The sequence below is a fragment of the Aotus nancymaae genome, unplaced genomic scaffold, assembly GCF_030222135.1.
Source record: "Aotus nancymaae isolate 86718 unplaced genomic scaffold, 86718_ANA_hifiasm-v0.15.2.pri h1tg000059l, whole genome shotgun sequence".
Classification (NCBI taxonomy): Eukaryota; Metazoa; Chordata; class Mammalia; order Primates; family Aotidae; genus Aotus; species Aotus nancymaae.
Window position 1 is genome coordinate 5,476,601 of NW_026988473.1, and position 14,958 is coordinate 5,491,558.

General features: G+C 56.6%; 1 protein-coding gene across 1 annotated transcript; it reads right to left on the reverse strand.

Annotated features, from left to right (window-relative positions):
* Window positions 1-2,827: 2,827 nt before the first annotated feature.
* RPS6KA4 (ribosomal protein S6 kinase A4) lies at window positions 2,828-14,733 on the reverse strand. Its single transcript, XM_064364785.1, has 17 exons — window positions 14,605-14,733; window positions 14,446-14,517; window positions 13,525-13,743; window positions 13,314-13,429; window positions 12,665-12,772; window positions 12,357-12,437; window positions 12,164-12,267; window positions 11,909-12,059; window positions 9,056-9,220; window positions 6,468-6,596; window positions 6,143-6,276; window positions 5,953-6,046; window positions 5,121-5,294; window positions 4,847-5,041; window positions 4,355-4,514; window positions 4,001-4,164; window positions 2,828-3,750 (listed from the first exon to the last, which is right to left on the reverse strand). Exons 1-17 carry the CDS (start codon window positions 14,657-14,659, stop codon window positions 3,553-3,555), a joined length of 2,319 nt encoding a protein of 772 aa, XP_064220855.1. The 5' UTR covers window positions 14,660-14,733; the 3' UTR covers window positions 2,828-3,552.
* Window positions 14,734-14,958: the final 225 nt, after the last annotated feature.

The following is a 14,958-nucleotide window of genomic DNA, read 5'->3' on the forward strand; positions in this document are numbered from 1 at the left end:
CTTGCCAGGCCAAAAATAAAAGATTTAAGGGGCATCTCTGACATTTCACAAAGCCTGTTTTTGTGCAGCAGTGACTGTGGAAAGAGACTCTTTATATCAGTCACAAACTCAAATGCCTAGAGGGCCAGAGAGATGAATGCAGGACAGAGCTGGTGTAACCATAGGGAGTGGCAGGGACTGCAGCCACCTGGAAAGCTGTGACAGCATATTCTGCTGCAGCCGATTAGACCCTGCAGGAAGACTGCCCCAGGGCCAGCCCCGCCAGTTCATCAATAAAAGCCTAACCTCCAAGATTCCATATGCTTTTCCTCACTTTAGAGCATATGCTGCCAGGCGTGGTGGCTCACACCTGTAATCCCAGCACTTGGAGGCCGAGGCAGGTGGATCATGAGGCCAGGAGTTCAAGACCAGCCTGACCAACCTGGAGAAACCCTTATCTTTACTAAAAATATTTAAAAAAAAAAAAAAAAAAAAAAAAACAGCCGGGCATGGTGGCACATGCCTGTAATCTCAGCTACTCAGGAAGCTGAGGCAGGAGACTCGCTTGAACCCAGGAAGCAGAGGTTGTGGTGAGCTGAGATCACACCATTGCACTCCAGCGTGGGCAACAAGAGTGAAACTCCATCTGGAAAAAAAAGCATGTGCTTAGGCCAGGCACAGTCACTAATGCCTGTAGTCCCAAAACTTTGGGAGGCAGATCGCTTGAGCTCAGGAGTTCAAGACCAGCCTGGGCAACTTGGTGAAATACAAAAATACAAAATATTTTTGTATTTTGCCTCTACTAAAATACAAAAATTAGCCGGGCCTGGTGTGGGTGCCTGTAATCCCAGCTACTCGGGAGGCTGAGGCAGGAAAATCACTTGAGCCCAGGAGGTGAAGGTTGCAGTGAGCCGAGATCATACCCCTGCATTCCAGCCTGGGCAACAGAGCCAGACTCAGTCTCAAAAAAAAAATTTTTTTTAATAAAAGCTTAATTAATTAATTAATTAATAGAAAGAAATGAGGCTAAGGATACCTCTTTCACAGGGTGACTGTGAGTTACCTGGAATGAGAAGTGAAGAAATTGAAGATGAGAGACTATTTTGTATCCACCCAATTAGCAAAGGTAATACTCCGTGCTTGTGAGTATGATGAAATGGGACACCGTCATCTCCTTCAGTGAGATTCCCACCTAGAGTGTTCAGGAGGGGCCCTACACATTGGAAAAGGTCAGTAAGTCTCAACAAATTCCTGGTGACGGAGTGACCACACTCTTACATCGGTTAATTCTCTGGTTCCTCTTTTCTACAAATGCGGGAGGCTGGGGCTGTTAGGTGATGTGCTCGAGTCACACAGCTGATAACACAGGAGTGAGAATTCGAGCCTCAGAATTTCTTCCCTCCTGGGCCCCTCCCTGTCCTCTCAGACCACCAGGATGGGACACAGCTGTCACCCGCATACCCGCCCTTTCCACTCCCCTGGGGCCCCACCTGCCCACAAGGCCTGCCTGGTTCACCTCACCTGGGCATCTCTGGGTCCCAGACCAGATTCCCAGGCCTCCTGGGGGTAGGAGCGGAGGTCCACATGAGATGGTCTCACAGGGTAGCCGTGGGAAGAGAAGCAATGGGGAGGCAGCCTAGGGCGGGGGAGCTGTCAGGACATCCCCATGTGTGGACAAAAGGCCCTGACCTGCGGTGCTGGCAAAGGTGCTCGGACCACAACCACCCTATGACACACCCACACACACACACACCTTGTTGCAGGGATCAGGCAGGGAGGAGTCTCACACATTCCCCGAGCGGAACTGCACTCTGGGATCCCAGTGAGGGAGGGCCCTAATGAGTACTGCTATTCCGCTCACTCCCACCCTCACTGACCACCCACCAGGTTCAAGTGACCTCCCTTCAAGGCCCACCCCTTCCCTACTCTCCACCCAATGAGCCTCCAGAGGGGAGGCCATGATTCAGATCTAAGCCAATCAGCACACTGCCTCCCTGGCCACAGTGATTGGTTCAGGATGGGCACCTGACCTCAGTGGCTCCAATCAGAGCACATCTCAGGGCTTCCCTTGGGAACCGTGAAACAGTTTCCATCTCCAGATTTCAATCTGGATCCCCTGGAGCGCCTGGCACCCGTCTTGAGTCCATAAGGAGAGTCCTCCAGACTGGACCACCACCAAGAAAACTATAAAAAGCTGAGAGTCGGCAGCTGAGTCCTGATCATGTGCTTGAGTCCGGATTAGGTCTTGCCTGAAGCTATCGCGGAGCTGCGTAGTTACAAGAGCCCCCTAAAACCCTGTGTTTCGCTTAAGCAAGTTTGGGTTGGGTTTTCTGTTCCAGACAGTCCCCGACTGACTTTCGCTGGACACAAAATTTTCGACTTACCATGAGTAATCCTATCGTAAGTCAGGAAACTCCTTACCATTTATGATTTATACTGAAAGCCATCGCTTTGGCACGTGGTAAAGTTGAAAGCCCGTAAATCAAACGATCCTAAGTCGGAAACCGCCTGCTGTGTTGCAGGCATTGCATTTTCGACTTTCAGCATTTTCTATTTAGGTTGGGTTTATCGGAATGTAGTTTCACCCTAAGTCAAGAAGCAGCTGTATTTACAAGCAAGAGAATCCTAAATGATGCCCAGCAGAGCTGGCCAGACATACACCCTGGATGAGAGTGGCGCCCTCCTACTGCTCATAGCAAAAGCCGAGGAACAAAGAATACCTTCTTGTCCACAAGGGTCTGCCTGTGCCTCCCCACTGAGATCTCAGACTCCACCGGCCGGCAGCCTGTCTGCCCAGGATCTCTGCTACAGACACCCACACCACGAACGAGAACACACAGATGCCACAGACAGCACTGGGTGGACTTTTATTTTAAAGTTAAAGGCACAGCCTGGATGGGCTGAGGCAGTGACCATGGATGCCCAGCCCAGATCCCCAAGGCCCCACCCCCAGCCGGGAGTAGCTGTGCCAAAGGGGAGGGGGTGGGTGAGAAGGGGGCCTCCTCTTTCAGGGACCACCTATCTCCTTCCTTAGCCCCAATAGGGGAGAAGCAGATGACATAAAGTGAGGCAGAAATGCTTCAGGGGGTCCCCCAGGGCCTCTCCCTCAGTCCCCCCAACACAGGTCTTTGGTGGACGTAATTGCACAGACAGTCCATAAAGTGACAGTTGAGGGGTGCCCCTCCCAGGAACGGGGCCTCAAGGGAGAACAGAGGAGGGGGTCCCAGCTTAGGAGTGAGCACTCCTAACTCAGTGCTTAGAAGTGGGGGAGGGGCCCTTTCCTGTTGGAGCAGTGCCCCCGGAGGGGCCTTCTGCCCAGAAGAGGCAGTGTCGTGGGAGAGGGCCCCCCAAACCCCACTCCCCAGAAGGCCCCCCCTTCCCTGCATCTCTAACTCTATCTGGTAAAAAAAATTCTCTGCTTATAAAAATACTTCTGCTCTGTCTGGGAGTGGGGTGGAGTAGGAGGGAAGGACAGTCCCTGGGGATCAGGTCACCGCTGGCAGAGGCCTCCGGTAATGAGCCCGGCTCCCAGGTCACAGCCCCTATGAGGGAAGGGTGTCACAGTGACAGGGATTAGGAGGGGGGCAGGGGGCCGTTGGCTCGGCGGGGGGCCCCCTTGGCGGCAGCGGGGGCTCGGCCCGGGGCGGCTGGTGCAGAGGAGCCCCGGCGGGAGGCGGTGGCGCTCCGCAGCTTCTGCTTCCGCCGCTTGGCCAGGGGTGCGTTCTCCACACTCTTCAGGAAGAAGCCCTCCCGCTTGCCCCGGTTGAACGCCTGGCAGAAAGGAAAGGGTGAGTGCCCCCATCCCCGCCTGACCCCGGCTTCCAGATCCTAGCTTTGGCCCCGATTCCCAGACCCTGCCTCCACCTGCCTAGGTCAAGGCCGACAGGGCCTTGGCCTCCAGACCGACCTGAGGCCGAATCCGGTTCACCTCCCCTCTCTGGGCTCCGAGGGCCCCGCCTCCCCAGGCCCCACCTCTCGAGGCTCCGGCCACCCCTTCCCTTCCACAAACCCCGCCCCTTACCATGAAGGTGGCGTTGAGCCCCGAGCGCACCGCGGGCCCGGAGGACTCGAGCACGTCGGGCGTCCGGAGCGGGGGCGAGGAGCGCGCGCTGCCGTCCTGCAGCCACGAGCTGCCCCGCAGTCCCTCGAGCTTGAGCCGCTTGGCGGGGTCCACGGTCAGGAGCCCTGGAGGCGAGGCAGGGAAGTGTGGGGAGGAGCCTGGCGCCAAGGCTGAGCCCCAGAGAGATCGTAACAGCCCCACTCTCCTCCCCTGCGCATCCCCAGCCAGGACACTTGACCCAGGACCATCCCTGTCCCAGCGTAATCACATGACCTCCCCCTCCCCAGCCATGGTCTGTGACCTCCAGCTCCGCACCTCGGACCAGCTCCTTGGCTTCCTCCGATACGCCCTGCCAGGCCTCCCCGTCAAGGGAGAATCGCCCCTCGCGAATTTTGCACATGATCTCAGCCGCCTGACTCTGTCCGCCCTGGCCAGAGGCCCCCTGGAAGGGCACCTGCCCCGACAGCATCATGTACTAGAAGGCGTGAGGGGAAGGTGAGACCGGCCCATGCTGCGGGGCCGAGGCTGACCCCTCAGTTCCCACAGAACCACTCACCCCCCTACCCAGGGCACTCCCGAGACCCACGCATGGTGAACCCTAACTTCTAACCCCCAATACACGGATGCTCCGACTCCAGCACCAGAGCGACCCTGACTCTCTGTCAGAACCACCCCCCGTCCCAGCCTCAGACGAAATCCCGCCGCCCGCACCAAGATGACCCCTGTCCCCTTCCTCCTGCTGCTCCACATCAGGAAGACCCCAGGCCCGAGGGACCCTGACCGCGCCTCAAGGCCCGCGTCCCATACCAGAATGACGCCCAGGCTCCAGAGGTCGCAGGACTCGTCGTAGCCCTGCTGCGCCAGCAGCTCGGGGGCCGCGTACTGCAGCGTGAAGCAGGGGGTCTGCATGGGCCCCCCGGGACTCTGCGGCCGCAGCCGCGCGAACCCGAAGTCGATGATCTTCACCGGGGCTCCGGGCGTGTCGTCGGCGTACAGGATGTTCTGCGAGGGTGGCGAGGCGGTGGTCAGAGGCAGCCCCTGGCGCCACAGTCCCGCCCCGCCGCCGAGGCCCCTGGCCCACCTCCGGCTTGAGGTCGCGGTGCACCACGCCCGCCTCCTCGTGCATGAAGCTCACGGCCGACACGAGGCTGCGGAGGATCTGACTCGCCTCGGACTCGCTGAAGTGCCGCTTCTTGCGGATGTGCTCCAGCAGCTCCCCGCCCCGCAGCAGCTCCAGGACCAGGTACGTATGCAGCTGCGGGCGGTGCCACGGGCCACGGTCACCACCCACCCACTACCCAGGCCCCGCGCCCAGCCCTCAGGCCCCGCCCATGTTCGAGCACCTCCTCCTCAAAGTCCCTTTTCTCTCTTTTTTTTTTTTTTGGAGACAGCCTGGCTCTGTCGCCCAGGATGGAGTGCAGTGGCTGGATCTCGGCTTACTGCAACCTCTGTCTCCAGAGCTCAAACGATTCTCGTGCCTCAGCCTCCCTCCCAAGTAGCTGGGATTACAGGCGCGCCACCATGTCAGGCTAACTTTCGTATTTTTCGTAGATACGGGTTTCGCCATGTTCCTAGGCTGGTCTCGAACTTCTGACTTCAAGTGATCCGCCCACCTTGGCCTCCCAAAGTGCTGGGATTAGGGGCGTGAGCCACCGCGCCCAGCCAAAGTCCCTTTTCTCGTCCATCCTCAGCTCTGTCTTGCTGTCCTCAGGCCCTACTCCCCTGAAATCCCGCTTCCTGCACATCCCTGGTCCCTTCGGGCCGATTTAGACTCCAGGCCCCGCCCAATCCGCCCCTAGATCCTGCCCGAAGCGCCCCTCAAGCCCCGCCGTCTGCCTCTCTTCTCTCCGCCCTCCCCAGGCCGCCCTCCCCCGGCCACCGGTGGCGTTTGGCTCCAGCCCGGAAGCCATCACCTGGTCTTGATGCACCTCGTGCAGATTCACCACGTTGGGGTGTGACTGGCACAGGCGCAAGGCGGCCACTTCGCGCTGCGTGTTCGCCTCCAGCCTAGGGGGCGAAGCAGGAGGAGTTAGGGTGGCTGCGCTCCGGCCCCACCCCCCGGATGGCACTCTGCCACCCCCACCCCTGCCCCGGCCCACACACCTGCGACTGAGGATCTTGACCGCGAACTCCTGGCCGCTCTGACGCTGGCGGCAGCGGCGACACACAGAGAAGCTGCCCTGGCCCAGCGCAGGCTCCCGCAGGTCCAGCTCATACTGCTGGAAGAAGGGCGAGTCCTGGAGGCAAAGGCGAAGGAGAAGGAGGTGAGTCAGAGGTCGCACCCGGTAGCCCCGCGGCACCACCACGCCCCATGTCGGAGGGGCTTGGGACCCCACCGAGCTCACACTGTGGGCACTGGGTGGATCTAGGCCTAGAGACCCTGGGCCTAGGCCTCTCCCAAAACCAATTTCCACGCAGCCCAGCCCACCTGCATCATGGCGCTCCTGGCCACCGCTGCCCGACCTGGCCGGTCTCCAGCACCAGGCGCTTCCAGCACATCGGTCATCACTGCGTTGTTGTGGTCAAAGAGGATGGAGGGTGCCACAAAGGAGTATCCCTGCAGGGCGGGAGTCGTGGGATGGGCATGGGGGCTGGGGTGCAGGTGAGGAGACTGGTGGGGAACCCGGCAGGCAAGACCCTGGACAAGGGTGCAGTGGGGGCTTTCCAGTTGCATCCTGGTACACACAGGATGTATGGACACATTTTATTCCACCTGGTTTTATAATCACTTGGGGCCATGTCTGTCCCCACCAGCCTGTGACCCCAACTTTCTCATCACAGCGACCACCTCTTCCTCCCCGGGTGCCAATGGCCGACTGCACTGAAAAGACCACTAAATGTATTGAAAGCGTGGCCTAAGTTCACACTTGGCTTATGAGAATCCAGCTCTACCCGCTGAGAAAAATAACCTTTATTCCTCCTTTTCAAGTCAGACTTGGGCTTCTTCTGCAAGGGGAGCTACTGAAGAAATGCAAAAGGAAGCCAGAGTTGATTCTGTGCCTTTCCTAAAGATCCATGGCCTGGCAATTTGAGGAGTTTTCAAGGATAATTGTAATTGTGTGTTGTGGCTAGGCACAGTGGCTCAGGTCTGTCACTCCAGCACTCTGGGAGGCCAAGGCAGGAGGATGGCCTGAGCCCAGAGTTCAAGATTAGCCTGGACAACATAACGAGACCCCATCTCTAAAAAAATGTAATTAGCTGGGTGTGATGGCACTTGCCTGTGGTCCTAGCTATTGGGCAGGCTGAGGTGGGAGGAGCTACTTGAGCCCAGGAGTTGAAGCTTGCAGTGAGCCATGGTCACCCAACTGCACTCCAGCCTGGGCAAAAGAACAAGACCCTGTCTCTAAAAAATAAATAAACAAATGAATGAATACATTAAAAAAATAATTATTTTAAAAATAAACTGGCCGTGCATGGTGACTCACACCTGTAATCCCAGCACTTTAGGAGGCTGAGGCAGATGGATCACAGGGTCAGGAGATCAAGACCATCCTGGCTAACACGGTGAAATCCTGTCACTACTAAAAATACAAAAATTAACTGGGTGTGGTGGCAGGTGCCTGTAATCCTAGCTACTCAGGAGGCTGAGGCAGGAGAATCACTTGAACCCGGGAGGTGGAGACTGCAGTGAGCCGAGACCTCACCACTGCACTCCAGCCTGGCAAGACTCCATCTCAAAAATAAATAAAATGAAATAAAATAAAATAAAACTATGTGTCATTTTCTCCTAAAAGTGTCTCCTAACAATGTAGTACCCAGATCAGTACCTGAACATTTGAGGCACTCACTACACATTTTTGAATCATTAAATGAATGAATGAAAGTACCTATGAATTCATGAGAAAGAATGTTCTCATGAGGACTGTGAGACAATGGAATTTGGACATTCAAGCACAGGGTTCTCAATTCTAAGAGCTTCACAGAAGGGACTTATCTAGCCATACTTGGTCTGTCTGTTAAACAGACCATGCTGGTTTATTTAGTGATAATGATATATCATTATGGCAACAGGATAAACTGGCCAGAAGGAGGTGCTGTCCACAGAGGACTGCAGCACAGAGAAAGGGTGATCCCTGGGCTAGAAGCCTGCCAGGTAGACTACTGCAGGGAACGTACTCCAGGTATCAGGAACAGCATGTGCAAAGGCACAGAGGTGTATTCTAGAACCGCTGAGCAGTTCAGTCCTGCCCTCCAGGGCATCAAGTAGGAAAATGATGAGAACTGAGGCTAAGGTTCTGAGCGAGGACCACATCATGCAGGGCCTCAATGACAAGCAAAGGGAGTTTAGACTTGTCCAAAAGGTGTGAGCTTCTAAAATTCAGTGGCGAGGCCTGTTCCCCCAGGAGGGTAACATGCTATGCCAAGGGCAGGGAAAGCCACGGTATCAACATGCATCTCCTCCTAGGTGTCCACGTGAGAAGTGAAGATTTTTTTTTTTTCTTTTTTTTTGAGATGGTGTTTCACTCTGTCATCCAGCCTGGAGTGCGATGGTGAAATCTCAGCTCACTGCAAACTCTGCCACCCAGGTTCAAGCGATTCTCCCACTTCAACCTCCTGAGTAGCTGGGGTTACAGGCGTATACCACCACACCTGGCTAATTTTTGTATTTTTAGTAGAGACGGGGTTTCACCATGTTGGCCAGGCTGGTCTCAAACTCCTGACCTGAGGTGATCCACCCAAGTCAGCCTCCCAAAGTGCTGGGATTACAGGCGTGAACTACCACACCTGGCAGCAAGTGAATAATTTTAAACAATATTTTTACATAACAATAAAGAGATGATGGAAAAGGGAAATTAACAGGTTTAAAGATAAACCATGAACTATCAAACACACATCCTGCCCTAGTGGTCTCTGTGACTGACAACCCCAGGTCCCCCATAAGTGGAGACGTCTAGGGGAGATGCTGAGTCCCACTCAGGACACAGGGCCTAGGCAGTGTCCTCGGGTCAGCCAGGGCTGAGGCAGACAGCAACATCTCATCTCTCCTGCATCTGGATTCCATGAGTTTCCCCTCACCTGAAAGATTCGGGGGTCCCCAGGTGGAGGGCTGCCAGGGGGTGAGTAGACAGGCTCCAGCCGAGTGAATTCCTCTGCAAAGTTGCCCACATCCAGCTCTGAGCGGATCTGGGGCCGGAATGGGGCTGGAATCTTCCTGGCAGCCAGAGCAACCCAATCCAGGCCCTGAGGAAAGGGAATCAGAGATTAGGTGTCAAAGGTCAGGAACCAGTTACTCCCTGCACTCAGGCCACCCTCACTGGGCAGTTCCTCCCTGAGGTAACGGCCCATCTGCATTTGGGGTGGGCAGCTATTCCTCCTGCCTCCCTGGCTTCTCTCTCCCTCTGATAACACAATCCCTATTCCCCTTAAAGAATCACCATTCCACCACACTTAGTTCTAAACTTTTAATAGAATTGGCGTGAAAAGGTCAGGTGAGGTGGCTTAGGTCTATAATCCCAGCATTTTAGGAGGCCAAGGTGGCTGGATCACCTGAGATCACGAGTTCAAGACCAGCCTAGTTAACATGGTGAAACCCTATCTCTACTGAAAATACAAAAATTAAAATTAAAAATTAAAAAAATTAGCCAGGCATGGTGCACATCTGTAATCCCAGCTACTCGGGAGGCTGAGGCAGGAGAATTGCTTGAACCCAGGAGGCGGAGGTTACAGTAAGCTGATATCATGCCACTGCACTTCAGCCTGGGTGACAAGTGAAAACTTCACCTCAAAAAAAAAAGAATTGATGGCCGGGCGCGGTGGCTCACACCTATAATCCCAGCACTTTGGGAAGCCGAGGCGAGTGGATCGCCTGAGGTCAGGAGTTCGAGACTAGCCTCAGCAACATAGTAAAACCCTGTCTCTACTAAAAATACAAAAAATTAGCTAGGCACGGTGGAGGGCACCTGTAATCCCAGCTACTCAGGAGGCTGAGGCAGGAGAATCGCTTGAACCCAGAAGGCAGAGATTGCAGTGAGCCGAGATGGCACCATTGCACTCCAGCCTGGGCAATAAGAGCAAGACTCGGTCTCAAAAAAAGAAACAGAATTGGTGTGAAAAACAAACAAATCTCTTTCTCCTACTGAACTGAAATCTACGAGGATGTGGTCCGGAACTGCTGGGGACCCTCTGAGGGTTAGATGAAGTCCCCATGCAGAAAAGCAGAAACAAAAGACTTAGTTTCAGCACCTGGATATGATCTTGCCTTAAGTCAGACCACTTTCCCTTGGCCTTTTCGCTTATGGGAACCAAAACGTGCCCTTTTCCGTTTAAGCTAACGTGGCAGAACCTGTTGATTGCCTGTTCAATATCCATTCTCCCTGTCCTCCTTAGTCCCGTAGCCCCAGTTTTATTCCAGGACCCAATATACACAATTAAAAGAATATTTTACAAACTTGCTTGCAGTTAGGGGTGACCAAAATGTATCAGCAAAGATTGTTAGGTAGGACTCCAGGAAAAGATCCTCAAAAGGGAGGTTGCTAGTTGACAAGTGGCTTTTTTGCCCCTTCTCCTTCCTCCTGCTCCCTGACTGGGAGACAGCCTAGATGGTAAGAGCTTCAGCAGCCATTTTGGACCATGAAGCAACCCTGGGGATAGAAGCTACAGGCTAAGAATTTTAAAAAGTTTAAAAAACAAAAATAAAGAAAGAAAAGCTTGGATTCCTGAAGACAACATGGCACTGTAGCCCTGGTCTGCTAATCCGATTTCTTTTATGTGAGAAGAAAAATAAGGAAACCTGTATCTTGTTTAGATCACTGTTCATTCTGATCTCTGTTGCTGGCACCAAACTTTACTCCAACAGATATCACCATTTTGAGTTGGACTGACTCAGGCTGTAAGGCCCTAGTTCTACCACCAAGGCCCTCAGCACTGCTATCACCAAAGAAGCTGTCCAAGAAAAGGCAGAAGGAGGCCCGGCGCAGTGGCTCACGTCTGTAATCCCAGCACTTTGGGAAACAAGGCAGGCATATCGCTTAAGGCCAGGAGTTTGAGACCAGCCTGGTCAACATGACGAAACCCTAACTCTACTAAAAATACAAAAATTAGCCAGGCATGGTGCACATCTGTAATCCCAGCTACTCGGGGGGCTGAGGCAGGAGAATTGCTTGAACCCGTGAGGTGGAGGTTTCAGTGAGCTGAGGCCGAGCCACTGCACTCCAGCCCAGGAGACAGAGTGAAATTCTGTCTAAAAAATAAGAATCAGGTAGTTGTGAGGGTGACATGAACTCATGTCCGCAAAGGGCTGACACACAGTAGGCATTCGCTGTCACAAGGCCCTGCTGGGTGATGACACTGGCCAGGCCCAGCACCTGTCAGTGCAGTCTCACGAGGCCAGATTCACTCTGCCCTGCACTCTAACGTGCGTGTGCTCCTAACAAGCGAGCAGACGCCCATGTGTGCCGATCCACCGTCCATCTGAATGACAGGCACACAGACTGTACAGGGACAGGGACAAAGAACAAAATGCCTGGGCGGGTGCTGAGAGCCGTAAGTGTGAGTTTTAGTACTGATTTGGGCCAAGAGGAGATCTATCTAGAGCCAAGGCCTGTTCCCAGCTCAGCACCATTTACTGTGCCATCTGGGGCAGGTCACCTGCCTTCTCTGAGTCTATCCAATGACAGGACCAACCAATCCATTCTTAAGTCCCTGACAGCCACAACAGCCAATGAAGCTAGAATTTTTTCTTTCAGGAACGCATCTGCCAAGTTTCAGTGCGGATGGATGCGAAGAGAAACCGGACTTACACACACTTGCTTTCTTTCTCTGGGGGGATTTCCAAATCAAGTGAAACTGACCAGGCACAACCTCCACCTGGAGCAGCAGCCCCGCCTGGGCATGCACCAGGAGGTGTGGGGCCCAAGCCAGGCACCTCACCTGGAAGAAGGGGTGGTTCTGGACTTCCTGTGCCCCCTGGGGCCCCGCGCCCAGTCGCTTCTTGGGATCCTTGCAAAGTAGCCGCTGCAGCAGGTCCTGCGCCACGGGCCCGATCCGAGGGGGGAAGGGAGGGGAGCACTTCAGGATCCGTCTGGGGGGATTGGGGGGGCGTCAGGGGCAGCGAGCCCCCCCCCACAGCCCTGCCCAACCAGGCCCTGCAGCCCCCTGGCGCCCTGCACGTCCAGCCCTACTCACCGAGACACTTCAGCCTGTGTGTTCCTCTCGCCCTCCAGTGTGAAGGGAGAGGCCCCCGTCAGCAGCTCAAAGAGCAAGATGCCCAGGCTCCACCAGTCCACAGCCTGCCGTGGGGAGCCGGGGTGAGGGCCTGCGGCTCCCCTACCTCACCGCCCTTTCCTCCTCCCCCGGCTCCACTTCCCTGCCAACCCACCTTGCCATGCCCCGTCTTGCTTCGGATGATTTCGGGGGCCATGTATTCTATGGTGCCACAGAAGGAGAAGGTCCGCTCTTTCTGGGAGGGCAAAAGGTCCTATTTGGATGTCGAAGCCTCTCCTGTGCCCCCATGCCCCACAAGGCCCAGAGTAGGACTTGCTCAACTTGTGAGGTTGGAGAGCTGAGCCGTGGAAACGTCCCAGAGTTACTCACTTCTGCACCCCCAGAATGCAGGCCCAGAGCAGGAAGAGGCAGGAAGGAGAAGGGTTGGATGGGGCGCCGCAGGCAGAGCCAGCCTCCACTCACCTCCTCCGTCAGGAACTCCTTGCTCAACCCGAAGTCCGTGAGGACGATGTGGCCCTCCGAGTCCAGCAGCACATTCTCCAGTTTCAGGTCTCGGTAAATGATGCCCAGCTGGCAGGAGCAAGAGGGGCGCTGAGGCTTCCTTCCCCAAACCCTCCCTAAGCCCCTGCAGCTCCGGGGCCTGCTCAGGATAAGGAGACCCCCCAGAGAAGATCATCTGCCTGTAGAGGGGTCTTCAGGGCAGAGCCACTGAATAAGAAAGGCCATTTAAGATATAAAGCAAGGAAAGAGGGACCCGTGGAACAGGCCCTAAGGTCCCAGAGAGAGGAAAGTCTGTGTGAAGAGCCCCATTTCAAGGAGGCCCTGGGAGCCAGGGTGTGAGGTTTCCATTTGAGGAAGTTCTGTGAACACAGCCCAAGGTCCCTGAAAGAGGAAAGCCCCTTCAAGGAGGTGCCAGGAGAGGGGACCCCCGCCAGGCCACACTGAGGTTTCTTGCAAGGGGTCCTGGGGAAGCAGCTCCAGTTCCCACCCCACTCACCACTGGGCCCCCAGGAACCCCAGGGGGAAGCCTGAGGCAGCCCAGCACGCAGGCTCCTCGGAAGACCCAGACCCAGTTCCCATGGCAACAGCCTGTGGCCAGGTCTTCACCCACCTTGTGCAGGTGTTCCAGAGCCAGCACGATCTCACCCCCATACACGCGCACCTCAGCCTCCTTGAAATACTGGCGCTGGTAGAGGTGGGTGAACATCTCCCCGCCGCTCACGTAGTCTGGGAGGTGCAGTGGAAGTCAGGAAGCAGCCCCATCAGGTGGCCTCGCCTGCCCCCAGTCACTCCACCCGCATAGGGACGTGGCGTGCGCTCACCCAGGATGAGGTGCAGCTTGGCATCCGTCTGGAAAGCGTAGTGCAGCGTGACCAGGAAGGGCGCCTGGCGCACCAGCTCCAGCACGGAGCGCTCGGTGCGCGTGTGCTCCTGCGTCTTGGCGCGCTGCACCAGCGCCGCCTTGCGCAGCACCTTCATGGCGTACAGCTTCCCGGCGTCGTGCCCGCCCGCCTTCCGCACCAGGAACACCTTGCCGTAGGCTGTGGGAGCAGCAAGTGGGCGGAGGGTAGGCGGTGAGCAAGAAAGCAATGCAGGCTTGGGGATGCGGGCGATGCCAACCCAGGAGGGTGTGCAAATTAGGCGAAGGGGTTGGGGCGAGAGGCAGGTGTGCAAAAAGCTGGCCGAGACTTCTAAGGAGAGGGTGTGCACAGCCCAGGAAGGTGCCCAGCAAAACCAGGGAAGGGATGTGCAAAGCTGGAGCAGCAACTCCAGGGGGCCTGCTGCGAGGCGTGGGGGCGGGGCATGTGCAAACCCGCCAGCGACCAGATGGATGTGAAAAGGTGCACATGCAAGGAAGGGAGGCAGAGGTGTGCACCTGGCTGGGGATGGGATGTGCAAACCAGCGCTGGAGCGTTTGCCAAATGTGGGAGGGGGCGCTCATATTGACCGAAAGGGAGGAGCTATGCAAATCACTTGGGACGGGTGCAGGCCCCCTCCCCACGGTGTCGGCAAATCCGGGGGGCATGCACGCACAGGACCTTGCAGGGAGGAGCGATGTCAACGTGGAGTGCCCTGGAAGGGGACATGCAAAGCCTGGCAAGGCAGGGAGGGGCAGGCAAGGCAGGCTGTGCCGGGAAAGGGTGGGGGGCCTGCCCAGTGGCCTGGCCCAGGCCCAGGAGTGAGCAGGCAGGAGGTCCGGGGCATCGCTCCTGGGACGCCTGCCAGTGGATGAGGGTCCTCACCTCCCGTGCCCAGCACCTTGAGCAGCTCGAAGTTCTCCACGCTCACCTTCTCCTCGTGCCCGGTCAGGTTGGCTGCGGGCACAGGGGGCGAATGAGCCCAGCCGGTCCATGACCCGGCCCGACCCACTCCAGGCAGGCTCGGTCAGGCCCCATACCCACCTTCTGTGATCCGCAGCTCCACGGCGCAGCCCTCATCCTCGTCCTCGTCCCCCATGGCGGGCGGGTCGCTGGGGCCCGCGCGGCTCGGGCTCCGGGCGGCGCCGGTTACATGGCGGCTCCGGCCGGGGCGGGCGCTTCCTGGTGCCGCCTCCGGGGCCGAGGCGGGCGCCGGCGCCGCCTCCCGGCTCCCCGCCCTGCGCGGCCTGAGTCAGGCGGCTGGAACGTGACCGCGCCGGTCTGCGGGTGGGCGGCTGGCTGGGGCGGCCCCGTCTTCGGAGCCCCCCAGTCCCCCACAGGCCTCGGGATCCTGCGCTCCGGGACCTTACTCGACTCTCCGGGGAACTGAAAACACCC